The sequence below is a fragment of the Dama dama genome, chromosome 5, assembly GCF_033118175.1.
Source record: "Dama dama isolate Ldn47 chromosome 5, ASM3311817v1, whole genome shotgun sequence".
NCBI classification, from domain to species: domain Eukaryota; kingdom Metazoa; phylum Chordata; class Mammalia; order Artiodactyla; family Cervidae; genus Dama; species Dama dama.
The window spans coordinates 114,683,885-114,700,282 of record NC_083685.1 but is presented as its reverse complement, the minus strand read 5'-3'; the positions used below and the strand labels follow the sequence as shown (position 1 = coordinate 114,700,282).

Here is a 16,398-nt window from a genome sequence, read left to right as displayed (position 1 = left end):
TGACTTTTGTATATCACCTATGGTGTACACAGTTTTGTTATGTGATATGGGGAGGTAGAGTTCTTTCCAACTTTCGAAGTTATGAAAAGGGTTACTATAAATGTTGTTGGACATATTGATTTGTTTTTTTCTTTTTGGATCATTTCCATGGAAATATGAAACCACTACTTAGCAGAGGTGAGGAAAGAATCAGTCTTAGCACCATCTGTTGACCATTCCCCCTTCACCTGTCCATCACTGCTGTTCTTTCTAACATGGTGAATTTCAAATTGAGGTCAGGATCTTTGAAGCATTTTTAGGACTCCAAGAGTTCTTTGTGGGAATTCTGTGGGAATAAAGTCTTCTGTGTTTTTGTTTTAGTGATCCTTTAAAAATGTATATGCCTGTATTCTGTATAGTATGAACCACCTTATAACTGAGCTGCAGAGTTTCCAGGTAGTAATACTTTAATTCTCATAAACTATGAGTAAAGGATTAATTTATGAGATGGAATCAAGATATGAGGTGGAATTAATATAAATATGTGACCAAGATACACTGTAAGGAAAAACAATCTTTTAAATGTAGAACTCAGTGAAAATATTCACAAGGCAACATAGCATGTGCTCAGATCCCCAAGACTCCTGAAGGATGTGCCACTGTTAATATTGCAAGGAAGGGGATTCTTGCAGGCAAGAGAAACTGACCTCTGATATCTTTATAGAGTTTCTTCTGTACTGAAGTCAGAGAGAGAGCTGTGATTGGAAAGTTCTGCCCAGGGACTCCTCAGATGCTGACAGAATTCTTTTCTGACATGAGTGGTGTCACACAGGGATTTGTTTCATCATTATTAAACTGAACAATTGTGTATATTTTATGCATATTTTTAAAATATGTGAATAATTTTCAAAAAAGTTTTACTAGAGGAAAAAAATCAAATGGCTTCATTTTCAGCCCTGATACAGTTCTGTGTGGAACTTCCCAGTAAGGTTTGGGAAAAGAGAAGAGGAAGGACCTCTGCATTGTTGGTGCTGCCAGAGTTGGATTCTAACAGAAATCCTGTGATCTAGAGAGTAGGCATTAACTGTATTATCTGTATGATTTGGTGGGAAGAGTGGATGGAGAGTGTGTGTGTGTGTGTGTATGTGTGATGGAGAGAGATGGACACAGCAAAGGATGTGAGGAGAAAGGTTTAAATGAAAACAGAGCAGAAATCGCCATCCTAAATTAAATAAGAATTAGGGTGTTTAGATGGCACCATTACTTAGCTTCCTCCACTTTCAGGAGTACTATGTAGTAAATGGTTGTAGTTATTTTGCATTTTGATTGAGAAATAACATTTTCATTTTTCAGAATTCTTAGTGAAAATTCTTTGACTGAATTACACAAGGACTCATTTGAAGGCTTGCTATCCCTCCAATATTTGTAAGTTAATTAGTAAATCATATTTATTTATGAGATCTTATCTATAAAGTAACTACGGGTTCAAATTAGATAATCTCTTCAATTTCTTCCACCCATACAATTCTACAATTTTGTAAGTCTGTGTAGGGCCCTAGCCCATCTCTACCATTAAATACCTCCTATTCATTTTTTAATTTAATTATTTAGACAAGATATAGATGGGAAAATACCCTTTAGTTGTAGAGGAAAAGTGGTAATAGGATCTGAGCGATTATAGACTCCCATGTCTATAACATTATGTATAAATGTTCATATACTATCTGCTTATATTTTGTTCTTGACTCAAATCTGACCCATAGTCCATTTTCATACAGCCCATAAGTTAAGAATGATTTTTAAAGTGTTGTAAATGAAAAAAAAAAAAAAGAGAAACAAAGAAAAATATGTGACAGAGACTGTGTGGCCTGCAAAGCCTAAAATATTTACTCCCTGGCCTTTTTGGAAAAGGTTTGAAAAACTTATTTTAGTAAAATGAGAGGAATTAAAGTTAACTTCAAATTGTCACCCACAGGAAAGAAAATATAGAGAACTTACATTAGTGTGAATGCCATTAACTCATAATTTTGATAATGTAATCTAAGCTAAACTGGATCAGATGCTATTAAAGCAATGCTGTTTAAACGGAACCTTGAAGGGCCATTGGTATCATCACATAGACATCTTGGTAAGAATAAGCTTGCAAAAGGGAAGTGAGAGAAAGATAAAACACAAGAAAACATTAAATGTTAAATATTTAAGCAGATGAACTATGTAAACAGTACTTTGTCAAGAACACATTAAGTTATCAAGAGAACAGACTGTTGTTAAGGATTTCATGCAAGAATTGCATGAAATTAAAAATGTTAAAGATGACATATAAGCAGTATATTTAGAAATGTTTACACTAAATGAACATATCAGAAATGCCCCTAACTTCACTAGGTACAAAACAAAAATCTCTCCAGCCTCTGTTTTCTGGCCACAGTGTGGCTTGCAGGATCTTAGTTCCTCCACCAGGGATTGAATCCAGGCCCCTGGCAGTGAAGTGCTGAGTCCTAACCACTGGACCTACAGGGAATGCCCTCTCTAGCTTCTTTATCCAAGAAGAACTGCTTGCATAATGTTTCTGTTTATTTAGGGATAAGGAGATACCGTGTTCTTTGCTTTAAAAGCTCAATTTTTGTCCTTTGTCCATGGCATCCAAGATATGTATGTTATTAACCCTTATTAAGCCAATTTAGGATGCTGTTTAACAAGTAGATTATTTTTGCAAATATAAAAGAGTTAAAGGAGATGAGCATATAAAGAATCTCACCTCACCCTAACAATAGTTCTTTAATTATCAAACCTTCAAAGCCTTAGGGGCAACCATTTTCTTTTCTTCTGTCTGGGCGCCAAACCTTACAAACACAGTTTGGAGAAAAACAAAGATAACTACTCAGTGGATTAGGCCCTTCCTTACTTCTATGAAATACTTTATAAGCTGATTATTTCATGTTAACATCCATATGCTCATTCTGTTTTAAAAATGCCAATCAATAAAAAAGCTAAAAAGGAATATGCTAAGAACTAAGCCTAGTGTTGGAAACACAAAGGTGGTTAAGATAGAATTCCTTCTAGCAATTCATGATGTCACAGAGAAAATAAACATAGAAACTCAAACCATAACAACAAAGTGCAGTAGAGGCACAGAAGAGGGAGCCGTGAAGTGGTAAAGCTCCATTTCTTTTAAAACAGTCATTTTCTTCTTATTCACTCCCTATTTGTTGACTTTATAAATATTTGACTTTGCTTTATGTCCATGCATTGGCTGCAAACATGATAGACAATGTGCATAAACAGGATCTAACCCATGCATTTAAGGAGTTTTATGCTGAGAGAAAATGGGATGCAAAAATAGCTTTCTTTTTTTAGAAAAGAAATGAATAAAGGCAATGAGAGCTGTAAGTTGGTGTTGGAGCATAGAAGAGGGAAAAAAAGACTTCTAACTGGATCAGGGAAGATGTTGCTAAAGCAATGCTGTTCAAACGGAACCTTAAAGGGCCATTGGTATCATCCGATAGACATCTTGGGAAGAATAAGCTTGCAAAAGAAAACTGGGAGAAAGACAAAATACAGGAAAAACACTTTGAGTAGCCATAGAGTTCCAGTGTGGAGAATAGGAGATGAGAGCCAGGTTATCAAGGGCATTGGGGGACAAGCCCAGAATATCATGCCAAGCGATCATGTTACCACAGCAGTGCTCTAGGACAGACTTGAGCCTGCAGCAGAATCAGTCACTTGGAGGGCTTGTTGAAACACAAGCTCCACCTCTGTAGTTAATGATTCAATCAGTCCAGAGTAGGGCTGAGTATTTGTAGCTTCAGTAAGTTCACAAATGGTGCTGGTATTTAAGACTACTTCTGGAAATTGGCTCAGATGGTAAAGAATCCGCCTGCAATGTGGGAGACCTTGGTTCGATACCTGGGTTAGGAAGAGCCCCTGGAGAAGGGAATGGCTACTCACTCCAGTATTCTGGCCTAGAGAATGCTATGGCCCGAGGAGCCTGGCAGGCTACGGTCCATGGGTTCGCAAAGAGTCGGACACAACTGAGCAACTTTCACTTTCTGGAGAGTTAAACTAATGATCATGTAGAGGCTGGCTTAGGAATGAGAGAGCAGAGATAGAAACACCAGTCAGAAGACAGTTATACCCATCCAGGTGAAATGAGACACAAGCTGATGTCAATGGAAACAGGATAGTCAGCTATAGTCGAGTGGGTATTTTCAAATAAAAACCAATATGATAGAAAGTATAATACTGAATTAGGTAAAGTTACATATCAATGAGGGGAGTAACTTCCTTTCAGGTTGTATGAAAGGATATCTTTTATTTGTGCTAGTACTGAATTGGTCTAGAAAAACAGAACTAAATTGGGAGGTGTGTAAATATAAGAAAATTCCTTTTAATGTTAGAAATTATAATTGGAGAATAAAAACTTTGAGCTCATAATCTAGAATTTGAAGAGACTACAAAAGGTGGGAATCTAATCAATTCTGCTGTGAGGAAAGATTACCTCCAAAATTTATCAAGATCTATAGTTGTAGCTCAAACGGTAAAGAATCTGACTGCGAGGCAGGAGGCCAGGGTTCGATCCCTGGGTTCGGAAGTTCCTCTGGAGAAGGGAGTGGCAATCCACTCCAGTATTCTTGCCTGGAGAACTCCATGGACAGAGAAGCCTGGCGGGCTACAGTCCATGGGGTCGCAAAGAGTTGGACACAACCAAGCGACTAACACAGTCCATAGTGATAGCTGCCTTCCAGGTGATTATGATATAAACTTTAAAAAAGTTCTGTAGTTATAAATTTTATTTATAGAGATTTCTTGAGAGAGGTGAAGGCAGGATTAGGGACTCTGGAAGGTTCAAATAACAACTCCTAAGGTTTGGAGTTTAGACCAAAGCTACTTATTTGTTTTAATCATTTTAACCTCTACTAGTTATTCCTATTAAATAGATATCTAATAGCTAATTGAGGCAATATTTTCCTTTTACTTTTCCTAGAGATTTATCCTGCAATAAAATACAGTCTATTGAAAGACGTTCATTTGAACCACTTCCTTTTTTGCAGTTTATGTAAGTTACAAATATAACTTCATTATATTTGGAATTTTTAGAAAACTTAACTTTTATCAAATTAACTTGTTACTCATTGTGAAATATTATTAAAATTACATAACAAGTCCTTTTTTTTCTCTGGCAAAGATGAGTGTGAAAATTATTGCACAGATCAGCGTGAATCGTTCTAGAACAGTGGTTCCCCGCCAGGGTGATTTTGCATGCAGCAACATTTGGCAACGTCTGGAGACATTTTTGGTTGTTAGAACTGTATGTACTACTGACATCTAGTGGACAGAGGCCAGAGATGCAACTAGACAATCAACAGTGTACAGGAGAGCCCCAGCACAAGATAGAATTATCCAGTCTCAAATGTCAATAGTGCTGCTTTCCTGGAGAAGTAAAGATCACTTAACATAAGCATTTATTGAGCATTTGCTAAATGCGCCACATATATAATCATTAGAGTGTAAATCATATTATCTTCCACAGTGAGATTTCTTTAGTGTATGGAGGGAGTACTGATGTTATTTTCATCATATATAAATTAGATTTACTGCCAAAGGGTAAGTGTTTTGAAAGAATATATTTTTTTCTTCTTCTTTTGCTTGTGTCTTTTTTTGTAGAAATCTTGGTTGCAATTTACTCACAGAACTGAGCTTTGGAACATTTCAGGCCTGGCATGGAATGCAGTTTTTACACAAGTTGTAAGTGAAATAGCAGATGAATACATGTATAAAACTGTGTGTAAAAACATCGTACAGTTATTGGTTACCTGGGTGTAAGCCTAGTATGAATCCTGAAAAGTATGTCTTGAGATCCCCCTTTTTTTTTTCTCAAATGAGGAAACTAAGGTACAAAGAGGCCAAGAGACTTATCTAATGCCTATGTATGAAACGGTCTGGTTTCCATAGTACTGATCTTTGGCACAGGCAATAAAAGGCACCAAGCAAAAACATTCAAATTAGCACTGTCATGGAATCCCACTGATGCTGCTCCAATATGGGAAGAGTTCATGAAGTTCCATTTTTGAATTTAACTTTGATTCCTGCTCATGTACAAAGTTCCTAACTGCTTAAAATCTATGCAATGCAGAGCTGCAAAGATCTAAGTTTAACACAAAATTCTTCATGGAACAAAAGATGTGGATGCTTCCTCAACCATTAGCTTCTTTTAAATGGTAAAGGAAAACGAATTCCTGAACATTCACCACAGGGCTCTCCCCAGTCACCCAGATCCTTGTTTTTCAAGAAGTATGCCTCTGAAGTGAATTATCTGTGGCCATTAGGAACCTTTCAGTTATGGAAAAAGATGGTGTTTTTGTTCAGCTGTAGAGTGAAAAATATAAAGAAAATACATTGCTGTAGCCTAATTCTATAGACTTTTCCTGACTACTCATCAATAACAAGTGTGGGTTTTACACCCCTTCTGCTCAAAAATTCTGTGATTTCTGTGTGACACAAGCAAATCATAGTGAGTACATTCCATGGCCGGAAGGGAATTTCCGAGTCAAGGTAAAGAGCCTTGTCTATCTATGCCTGGCTTTGGTAAAGACTCTCTTACTGTCTTGTGGCTCAGAAATCCAGTTTCACACAGTTCCTTTCCAGTTAATGAAGGTGTTGAGGGTGTGTCCAGAGCTACAGATCCCTATCTGGGGTGGCCTCCCACCCCCCACCCCCATCCCTCATGAGTTTCCTGATGCCTACTTTGGGGAAAGAGCATCCAGGGTCAGTTTTTCTTTGGCCAGAGTGCCAGAGAGCAGGCTCCTAAGGGCCCTCCACCAGGAGGTTTCAGTAGCATCAATACAATGTCTTAAACTCACCACGTTTTCTAAACATTTTATAATGCCAAGAGTCCCTAATAAGAATCAGAGTTTCACTGTGGTTATGCAGGCAACAGGAAAATAAATTGTGGAAAGTTGACAAAAATTAATGAATTCATCCAAAAACATTCACAGAGTGCCATGCCCACTGTGTGTCAGCACTATTGTAAGTGCTGTGCTAGGGACACAAAGAAGAATAGGACAAGGACTTTGTCCCCAGGAAGCTTTCACACTGGAAAGAGGAAGATAGATGTTGATGGGAAAATATATGAGAGCCATGCTGGCATCTATGTAGCAGGGTAACAAGGTGGGCAGGGGCAACAAAGTAGAAAATGGGTGGTGGGTCAGAAAAGATTCTTAAGGGAAGAGATACCAACTTGTTCCTTTTGAATTTCTGTGTTTATCATAAATGACAGGAAAAGGTAATGAAAGAATCTGAGCTATCTGCTGTTGGAAATAAATTAATACTGTACTCCTAAAACTCATTCAAAGTTTTATCATCAAAAGATTGTCACAATATAGTAAGTGTGTGTTGAGGGTAGGGCTCTTTGTTTTGGGCCAAGTCTATCTACTAGACAAAGCTAATTTGCTTCAGGCAACATTTGCCATGATGAGATATAAACTTTATTGCATCTCTTTCCAAAGACAAAATGCCAAGAGAAGATGCTACCCCTCGAGTTAAGTCATTTTATTACCTATAATGACTAGGGTGTTTGTAAGTTGAAATGATATTTTCCCTTGCATTAAGTAAGTTTGGTAAAGGGCCCCAGTTGAGGTGGATTTATCATGAATTAAATGAAGCTTAAGCTTCAGGTCTCCTTACTTGCATAACTCCCTTCCAAGGGCTTGGGAGTGGTCCTAGCAATTTTTGTATTCTTATCTTTGTGTGCTTTTATTAGAATTTCCCAAAGTAGATAAGGTTCAGGCCCTACAAAAACTTGATCCATCACTGGCTTTCAGGTAATTATAACAGTAGGTTTCTTAAAAGAAGCCTGTATGTTATTGACAAACACCAGATAAACAGGTTAGCAGTGTGGTAGTCTATTCTGAACCTGAAATCCACCTCAAAGTTGAACCAAGGGCTTTTTACCTAAATACAACTTTGTGAATGGCAATGATAATCATATCTCTTTCAGATGAAATCAGGAATGAAGTGTATTATGGAAAACCAGCAGTGGTTGATAATCCTAAATGTTAAGTATACCTTTTTTTCTGACTTTAAAGTGATTCTCCTTCATTCACCTACACAGGTCCAGACTGATGGCTTATTTTTTTAAAAAATTATTTTAGTCACTTCATTGTTTTTAACAATACAAGCTCCGTGATTTTAGAAACTGAAGGACTGTACAATGTAGAAAGGCCATATAATTATCCAGACAGAGCATGTTCACATGCTGGCTTGTCTGTGGTACATCAATATTGTACCAAGAACATAAGCATTATGAGAGAATTAGAGGAAAACCAAAGCCTCATCCTTATTGAATTATTTGCCTCACTGTTGAGAATATTGATTAGATGGGTGTGGTCATACCATGAAGGCAAATTGAGCTGTGGTCACCAAGCCTCCCACTCAGCTGGCCTTGGTTTTCTTTAGATAGCTGTGTACACACAAAAGTTAGCACACTTGAGGGTGTTGTCATCACTTTTTGGTATGTACTGGAATCCTGGCAGCTTCTCAGATTCAGAAAGGCATCAACATTAAAAATGAAAAAGAACTCACTCGGGTCTGTCTTCTGGGATGATTTAGGGTGGCTGGTTTTTTTGTTTTTGTTTTTTTTTAATAGTTCAAAAATTTGAGAATGTCACACCTAGCAACTACTCTACTTTTCTTCTCCCAACTGCATCTTATTCTTACCACCTATATTACAATGTTTCTTCTCTCTGTCAAAAGCATAGTAATTCTTCCTCTGCCCTATAACATTTCTTTAATACCTACATCTCTTAGATACTTATTATGTTCCAGGCACTATACTTAGTGTACAAGTAAGATAGTGTGCCTAAAGCTTTTACCATACTGCTTGATACATGGTAAATACTGAATACATATTACTTCACACTTTTATTCTCCCAACAACTCTTATTATCCCCATTTTGGGGATGAGGAAATTAAAACTCAGAGACATTGGGTAACTTGCCTAGCTAGATTCACACTGTTAATAAGAGGCAAAACCACTTATGAGCTTTGCAAGTAATTTTCTACACAGCTCTTCATTTCCTTGTAGTAAGAACTAAATGATGACAATTTGGCCTTTTGTACCTTGCATCTTGAAGTTGGCTTCTAACTTGAATAGTGCCTTTAGAGCAGAGAGCTCTGGTTTCCCTGTGATAATTCCACACTTCTGGAGCTCTTGGCCAGGCCATCTCTGGGCATCCCAGGGTTTCTGGCCAGTGCAAATATGACATCATCACTTCTGAGCACTTACTCTCTGCCCACTCTATGCTGGGTGCTTTGCATATGCTCTTTCACTTAATCCTTACCTGCCTTATGAGGTAAATGGTACTAAGTAAGACAGAGATGTTCATTATTCAAGTCACTGTACCAGAAAGTGACAATCAGAATTCAAACTCAGGTCTGCCTGGTTCCCTTGTTTCTTTCTCTGTTCCTCACTGCCAGGGACTCTCCTTCAAGGCTATTCTCAGAACTTGGATGGAAAGACAGATTCACCGCTTCAGATTCTTTAGGCTGCCCCCACCCCACCCCAAGAAAGGGTTTATGTGGTGCAGCTGGAGGTCTTGTATTGAGGAGCCTCACGTGGGGAGTCATGTTCTCATGGCTCATGGACCTATGTAGATGAATAAAGGAAAGGGGGTCAGCCCATCCCCAAGTACTTCAAATATATTGGAACAGGGTCCAGGTCACTCTGCTCATTTCTCTGACTGCCTTCCTCCAAGGAACCAGTTTGCCCTGCCTGCCTTGGGATTCTAGCATAGACAGTTGTGGAGTTTGTCCTATTTGAAATTTGTTTTCACTGCCTGCTTTGGACATTTTTTCAGCTAAAGCTGTTAGGATTTCAGTACACTCAGGACAGTGATGACAAGCTTCAGTCCTCAATTCTTCTCTGTCTCCTCAGTTAATAGAAAGGAAACGTAGCCCATCTGTCTGGACCTGTATAGAAGAATTTGGAGAAAAAAATAAGAGGTAAGAAATGTTCCCTTATTTTGTGTTCTACAGCAGAAGGCTGATGGGGAAACATTTGAGCTTTGTTCTTCAAATAAGATATATTTTTCAAAACCATTTAGGACAGCATTCCTTAAACTTTGACTCTGAGATGCTCTTTGAGGCTAATAAAAACTGCTGCCTAGGGGAATCTGGGTAAAAATATACACATATTCCTTGATCTGTTTGTTTTTTAACATTTTATAAGTTTGAAATTATTCAAATAAAACTTATTTTTTAAAGTTGCCAAAAAAAAATTGTTCCCATGTTTTGTTCCATAAAGATAAGCTCATGAATCAAAAAGGTAATAGACTAGAAGTCGGCATACTTTTTATGTGTAAAATGAGGGAATCGGGCCAAAATGGAAATGATCTGTAGTAGTGTCCGCTGAGAATCTAAAACCATTTGTCCTTTGGTTTGTGGGAAAGTAGGTGCTGTGGGAGCCGCCGCGTTGAGTTGTTGACTCGTTCTCACTCATTCTTCCCTTTGCCCAGACACAAGCTTAGTGAATAGAAGGCTCCCCTAAAGACAGGAGGCAGAAACAGGTTAGCCTAGAGTGGCTGCATGCTTTTATTTCACTAGGGATGAACTCAAGGATATTAATCTCAGAGAAGGGCTGCTTGGTTAAGAAAAAACAGTGAGCTCCTGGAACCGAGACCATGGGCAAGCTATTAGGAAAAAGCGAAGGGTTGGAGAATTGAGATAATTCTGGAGAAAGATAACAAACTTTGCCAAATTGTTTTGGCTACCTATTGCTTTATAATCACTCTATTTTCATATATATAGTCATTCATGATGACTAGGGAAAAGGGGACAGGAGAAGATGCAAAAGTGAAGGAATTCACTGTCACAGGAGCCCATCAGTAATCTGATAGGTTTTAATGCCAAAAGTTTGTTTTTCAGCTTCTCAAAGTTTGAGGAACTGTGCTTAACCAAACCTGTGACACTCACATTTTTTCTTTTTTTGATGTGTACACACTGCTCTATTTATTTATTATTTATTTTTGGCTATGCTGGGTCTTCGTTGCGGCACACAGACTGCCTCTAGTTGCAGTGACTGGCTTCTCTCTAGTTGCAGTGCACAGGCTTCTCATTGCAGAGGCTTTTCTCATGGAACATAGGCTCTAGGGCGCAAAGGTTTCAGTAGCTGTGGCTCGAGGGCCCTAGAACATGCAGGCTTCAGTAGTTGTGGCTCTAGAGCATGGGCTCAGTAGTTGTGGCAGAGGGGCTTAGTTGCCCACAGGGGCATGTGGAATCTTCCTGGACCACGGATTGAACCTGCGTCTCCTGCATTGGACGTGTGGAGTCTTAACCACTGAACCTCCAGGGAAGTCCTATTTTTTTTTCACTTTCTTGATAGTGTCTTCTGAAGCACAAACATTTTAAATTTTTATAAAGTCCAGTTCATCTATTTTTCCTCTGATTGTTTATGCTTTGGGTATCAGGTAGTGTAGCGGTAAAGAATCTGCCTACCAATGCAGGAGATGCTAGAGATGTGGGTTTGATCCCTGGATCAGGAAGATCCCCTGGAGTAGGAAGTGGCAACCCATTCTATTATTCTTGCCTGGGAAATTCCATGGACAGAGGAGCCTGGTGGGCTACAGTCCATGGGGTCGAAAAAGAATCAGACCTGACTGAGTAACTGAACACAGCGCATACACAATGCAAGGTCATAAAAATTTACTCCTTTGTTCTTTTCCAAGAGTTTTATAGCTTTAGCTCTTACTTTTGGATATTTGATCCATTTGGAGTTAATTTTCTTATGTGGTGTGACATGTAAGAGTCCAGCTTCATTATTTTGTGTGTGGATGTACAGTTGTCCCAGCACCATTTGAAAAGACTACTCTTTCCACATTGAGTTGCTTTGGCACCCATGTTGAAAATCAATAGACCATAACTATAAGGCTTTATTTCTGTACTGTCTGTTCTGTTCCATTGATCTAAAATGTTTATTCTTATGCCAGCCCCACACTGTGATTGCCGTAGCCTTAAGCTGGGTTTTGAAACCACCAACATTGTTTCAGTTTTTCTTTTTTCTTGAATCACCATGTGAATTTTAGAATTAGGTTGGCAATTTCTGGAAAGAAGTCAGCTAGAATTTTGATAGACATCGCCCTGAAACCATAGGTCAATTTGGGACGTGGTGAAATTTTAATAATGTTTCTTTCCTATCCTTGAACACAGCATGTCTTTACATTTTATTTAGACCTTCTTTAATTTCTTTCAACAATGTTTCATACTTTGCAGTGTGAATCTTGCGCTTCTTTGGTTAAAATTTTTCCCAAGTATTTTATTTGTTTTGATGCTGTTATTTATGGAATTGTTTTCTTAATTTCATATTTGTAGTGCTGTTGTGTAGAAATATAACTAATTTTTGTATATTTATCTTACATCCTGTAACTTTGCTGAACTCTTTAATTAAGGCTAATAGTTATTTTTAGATTCCCAAGAATATGTCTTGGTGGTCTTCTAGTTTCCCAGGAATGTGTTGGAACATTATAAAGTCTCTGTGGGCATCTCATTCCTCAGCTTTTCTTTCTTTCTTTATTTTTGGCTGTGGGTCTTCTTTGCTGTGAAGGCTTTTCTCTAGTTGCAGAGAAAAGGAGCTTCTCTCTAGTTGTGGTGCGCAGGTTTCTCATTGCAGTGGGTTCTCTTGTTGCAGAGCACTGGCTCTAGGGTGCAAGGGCTTCAGTAGTTGCAGCACATGGGCTCAGTAGTTGCAGCTCCCAGGTTCTAGAGCACAGGCTGAATAGTTGTGGCACGGGGGCTTAGTTGCCACACGGCATGTGGGATCTTCCTGGACCAGGATTGAACCCGTGTCTCCTGCTTTGGTAGGTGGATTCTTTACCAATGAGCCACCAGGGAAGCCCCTCAGCTTTTCTTTTTAAGCTTTTTGGTTAGGCTGTTTTTTCTGCCTCACACTGTTATCCACGGCCTCATACAACTGTCTTGTTAAAATATTTACTTGAAAATATCTTCCAAAAATACCACTTGAAAAGAGGCTTTTTACATTAAGTAGCTTCCAGTCAGGTCAAAGGCAAACCTTTCAAGTAAGGTCTTCCAGGGAACTACCAAACATGTAAAATAATGTTAGTGCTTTGGAAGTGAGGCTTTGAAGGCCCTCCCAGTCCATTCTGCTTCCTCTGGTACCAGAGATGTGGGCTATTTTTCAAGGCATGGAGAGCAAAGGTCTGGAACAAGAGAACAAAGTTTCCTCATTTGTAAATTGGGGCAACACAGATCTCATTGTTCTTACAGAAATTAATTTATTTTCCTTGAATAAATGGTTCCCTGGTTTGCTGCAGGCCTGTTGGTTAAATTTCCAGAGTTCAGGAAAAGTTGATTCTGACCATTTTTTGGTCAGTTTTGTTGTCATTGCTTTTATGGAGGGATGAATTTTCAGATGTCCTTACTCCATCAGTTTTTCTGATTTGCCTGCACCATTATTTAAAATCTCAGTGACCATAGGCTAATTAAATATTTGATCATGGGAGATTAGGGAAAAGAAAGAAAAAGAGAAAGTACAATTTTCATAGAGGCTTTCCCAAATGGATAGATGAAATTTGAAAAGGTATTTCTATATTTAGTGCTCTCACAAGTAAGGTTAACATAACAGATATTTTTAATCCCTCATTTTTTTTCCCATACAGGTTAAACACAGGCTTTGGAGTCAGAACTGAGTACAAATTCCAGTTCTACTTCTTACTAGTTTGATGACTTAGAACAAGTTATATAACTTCTCTGTGCCTCAGTTTCCTCATTTGTAAAATGGGGTAATAAGTTGATCACATAAGGTTACTATGAGGATTAAATGTTAAATGCCAATCACAGATGCCTAGCAACCCAACAGATGTTAGTTGTGATAATTAGCTTTATAATATTCTGCAAAAATATGCCAGTGATTCTTGGGTGGAGTTACCCTAAAGACAGATTTTCTTTCCTTTCTTCCTGTTTCTTCTTGGTTTTCCTTTTCCTTATCTGTTTTAAAGAACTAAGAAGAAAATCTATTCCAGTATTTTGGAATAAAACTTTGTTCCAAAAAAATTAATTTTTTCATTTTTTTGATATATAAATAAAATGTTATTTATTTATTCAACAAATATTTATTAAATACCTAGTAAATATTAGGCACTCTGTCAGGCATAGGGATAACAATGACAATATAGTGTGGTCACTGCTTTCAAGTTGTTGACAACCTATGAGACTGACAAGCAAACAGGTGATTACATACGCCGTAGCAAAGGCTATGATCCTAGGATACACATGGAACCACGTGATGGGAATATGACTTTCACCAGTTCCTCTTATATTTATCTCTTCTTCTTTGGCTCCAAAATCAAGGAACTGTCCTATTTTTATCTTTAATTGGGTAGTTTAAACTATGAAATTTTAAAAATTTTCTAGAAATGAAAGAAAAACACCTTGAATTATGGAGGACTTTAGAAATACTATTTCTTATGGAGCAAGGGCTTCCTACCAGCATAGTCTCTTCTAGGGTTTTTGACCTGAAAAGTTCTTTGGTGTATTTTTTTCTTGGCTATCCACTATTTTTCTGTTTTTTTTTCCTTTCTCTTCTCCTTCTTATCATCTAGAGACTTGGGTAATTCCCAAAGGAATAGTATTTTATGGATTCTAAGGGTGATTTATAGGTAAAGACAGAAAAAGATTATTATTTTTTTTTACCAAGTTCTATATGCCCCAATGTAAACTTTCTTGGACGTCATTGAAAATGTGGACAATTTTAATTCCATTCCATTTTTCAGAATTCTCAATCGTAATCCTTTGACAGCAGTGGAAGATTCATATCTTTTTAAATTGCCAGCATTAAAATATTTGTGAGTATTGCAGCATTTTCATGGCCCTTGAGATGATTTCTGCTCTTTCTTATTTTTGTCACAAGTTGAGTATTTTGGCTAAAAAGTCATAATTTAAATTTTAACTAGGTTATTGATACAAGAGTCATTGGCAAAGAAAAAAGTTAAAGAATGTATATGAGTAAGACAGCCAGCAGAAGAAGAGAGCAGTGTTGAAGAACACACATAGATATGGAACATGTAGATGCATGTAGGAATATTATTTATCCCAGAAAGCAAAAAGGAATAAGGGGTACATTGTTTTATCAAGAGAGGTAGATGCAATTGAAAATGAGAAGTCAGGATAATAAAAAAAGATTTTACTGTTCAGCACCAGGGTCATTAATTTGATGATGCAAATTTAAATTTCTCCAATAAGAGTTCCCTGGAATTATCTAGGGCATATAAGAAGTCAGAATTGAAGTAATCACATGTTAAAAATTTTAAGTTTAGAATTTGTGTTTATATTATATGTTTATATCTTACATGTTTGGGCTTCTCCTTCAGAGACATGGGAACAACACAAGTGTCACTTACAACAATTGAAAGCATTCTCATGATGACCCTTGAATTGGAAAAACTGTAAGTTGATTTTTATTATATTTATTTTCACTCGATTGTGTATTTTTAGGTTTATTATTTTTTAAAGTTTATTGATGTATAATTTTCATTTAATAAAATTCACTGTTTAAAAATATACAGTTTGATGTGTTTTGACAGACTTATAGTTCTGTAGCCACCATTACTTTTGAGATATAGAAAACTTATGCACCCCCCCCAAAGACCCCTCATGTCCCTTTGTAGTCAGTCTCCTCCTCCCACTACCAGCCCCTGGCAACCACCAATCTGATTTTTGTCTTTATAATTTTGTCTTTTCCATAGTATCTTATACATGAAATTATGTGGTATGTAGCCTTTTTGTTTTTGACTTCTTTCACTTAGCCAGTCTCCTTGGAGATATATTGATGCAGTTGCACCTATTGGTAGTTCATTCCTCAGCAATAATGCTGAGTAGTATTCCAGTTGTGTGGGTATATAGTTTGTCAGTTGATGAACATCAGCTGAGTTGTTTCATTTTTCGGCTGTTATGAACAAAACCTCTAAAAATATTCACATGCATGTGTGAGCATATGTTTTGTGCAAATGTGTATTTTCACTTCTTTGGGGTAAAATACCTAAGGGTGGGATTGCTATATCATATGCTAAGTGCATATTTAACTTTTAAAGAAACTGCTGAACTGTTTTCTAAAGTGGCTGTTCCATTTTGCATTCCCACTGGCAACGTCTGAGAGTTGGGATTGCTTCACATCTTCACCTGATCCTTATATTTGTTTTAAAAAATTTAAGCCTTCCTAGTAGGTGTGTCCGAGAAGGCAATGGCACCCCACTCCAGTACTCTTGCCTGGAAAATCCCATGGACAGAGGAGCCTGGTGGGCTGCAGTCCATGGGCTCCCTAAGAGTCAGACATGACTGAGCGACTTCACTTTCACTTTTCACTTTCATGCATTGGAGAAGGAAATCGCAACCCACTCCAGTGTTCTTGCCTGG

At 37.7% G+C, this 16,398-nt stretch overlaps 1 protein-coding gene across 1 annotated transcript in view; it reads left to right on the top strand.

Moving 5' to 3' along the window:
* Positions 1–16,398, top strand: part of LOC133056127 (leucine-rich repeat-containing protein 37A2-like) — a 40,953-nt gene that overhangs the window by 8,639 nt on the left and 15,916 nt on the right. The window contains exons 3-7 of the mRNA XM_061141232.1: positions 1,333–1,404; positions 4,964–5,035; positions 5,644–5,724; positions 14,760–14,831; positions 15,357–15,431. Of these exons, the coding sequence (XP_060997215.1) occupies positions 1,333–1,404; positions 4,964–5,035; positions 5,644–5,724; positions 14,760–14,831; positions 15,357–15,431 (372 nt within the window). The remainder of the gene's footprint in view (positions 1–1,332; positions 1,405–4,963; positions 5,036–5,643; positions 5,725–14,759; positions 14,832–15,356; positions 15,432–16,398) is intronic.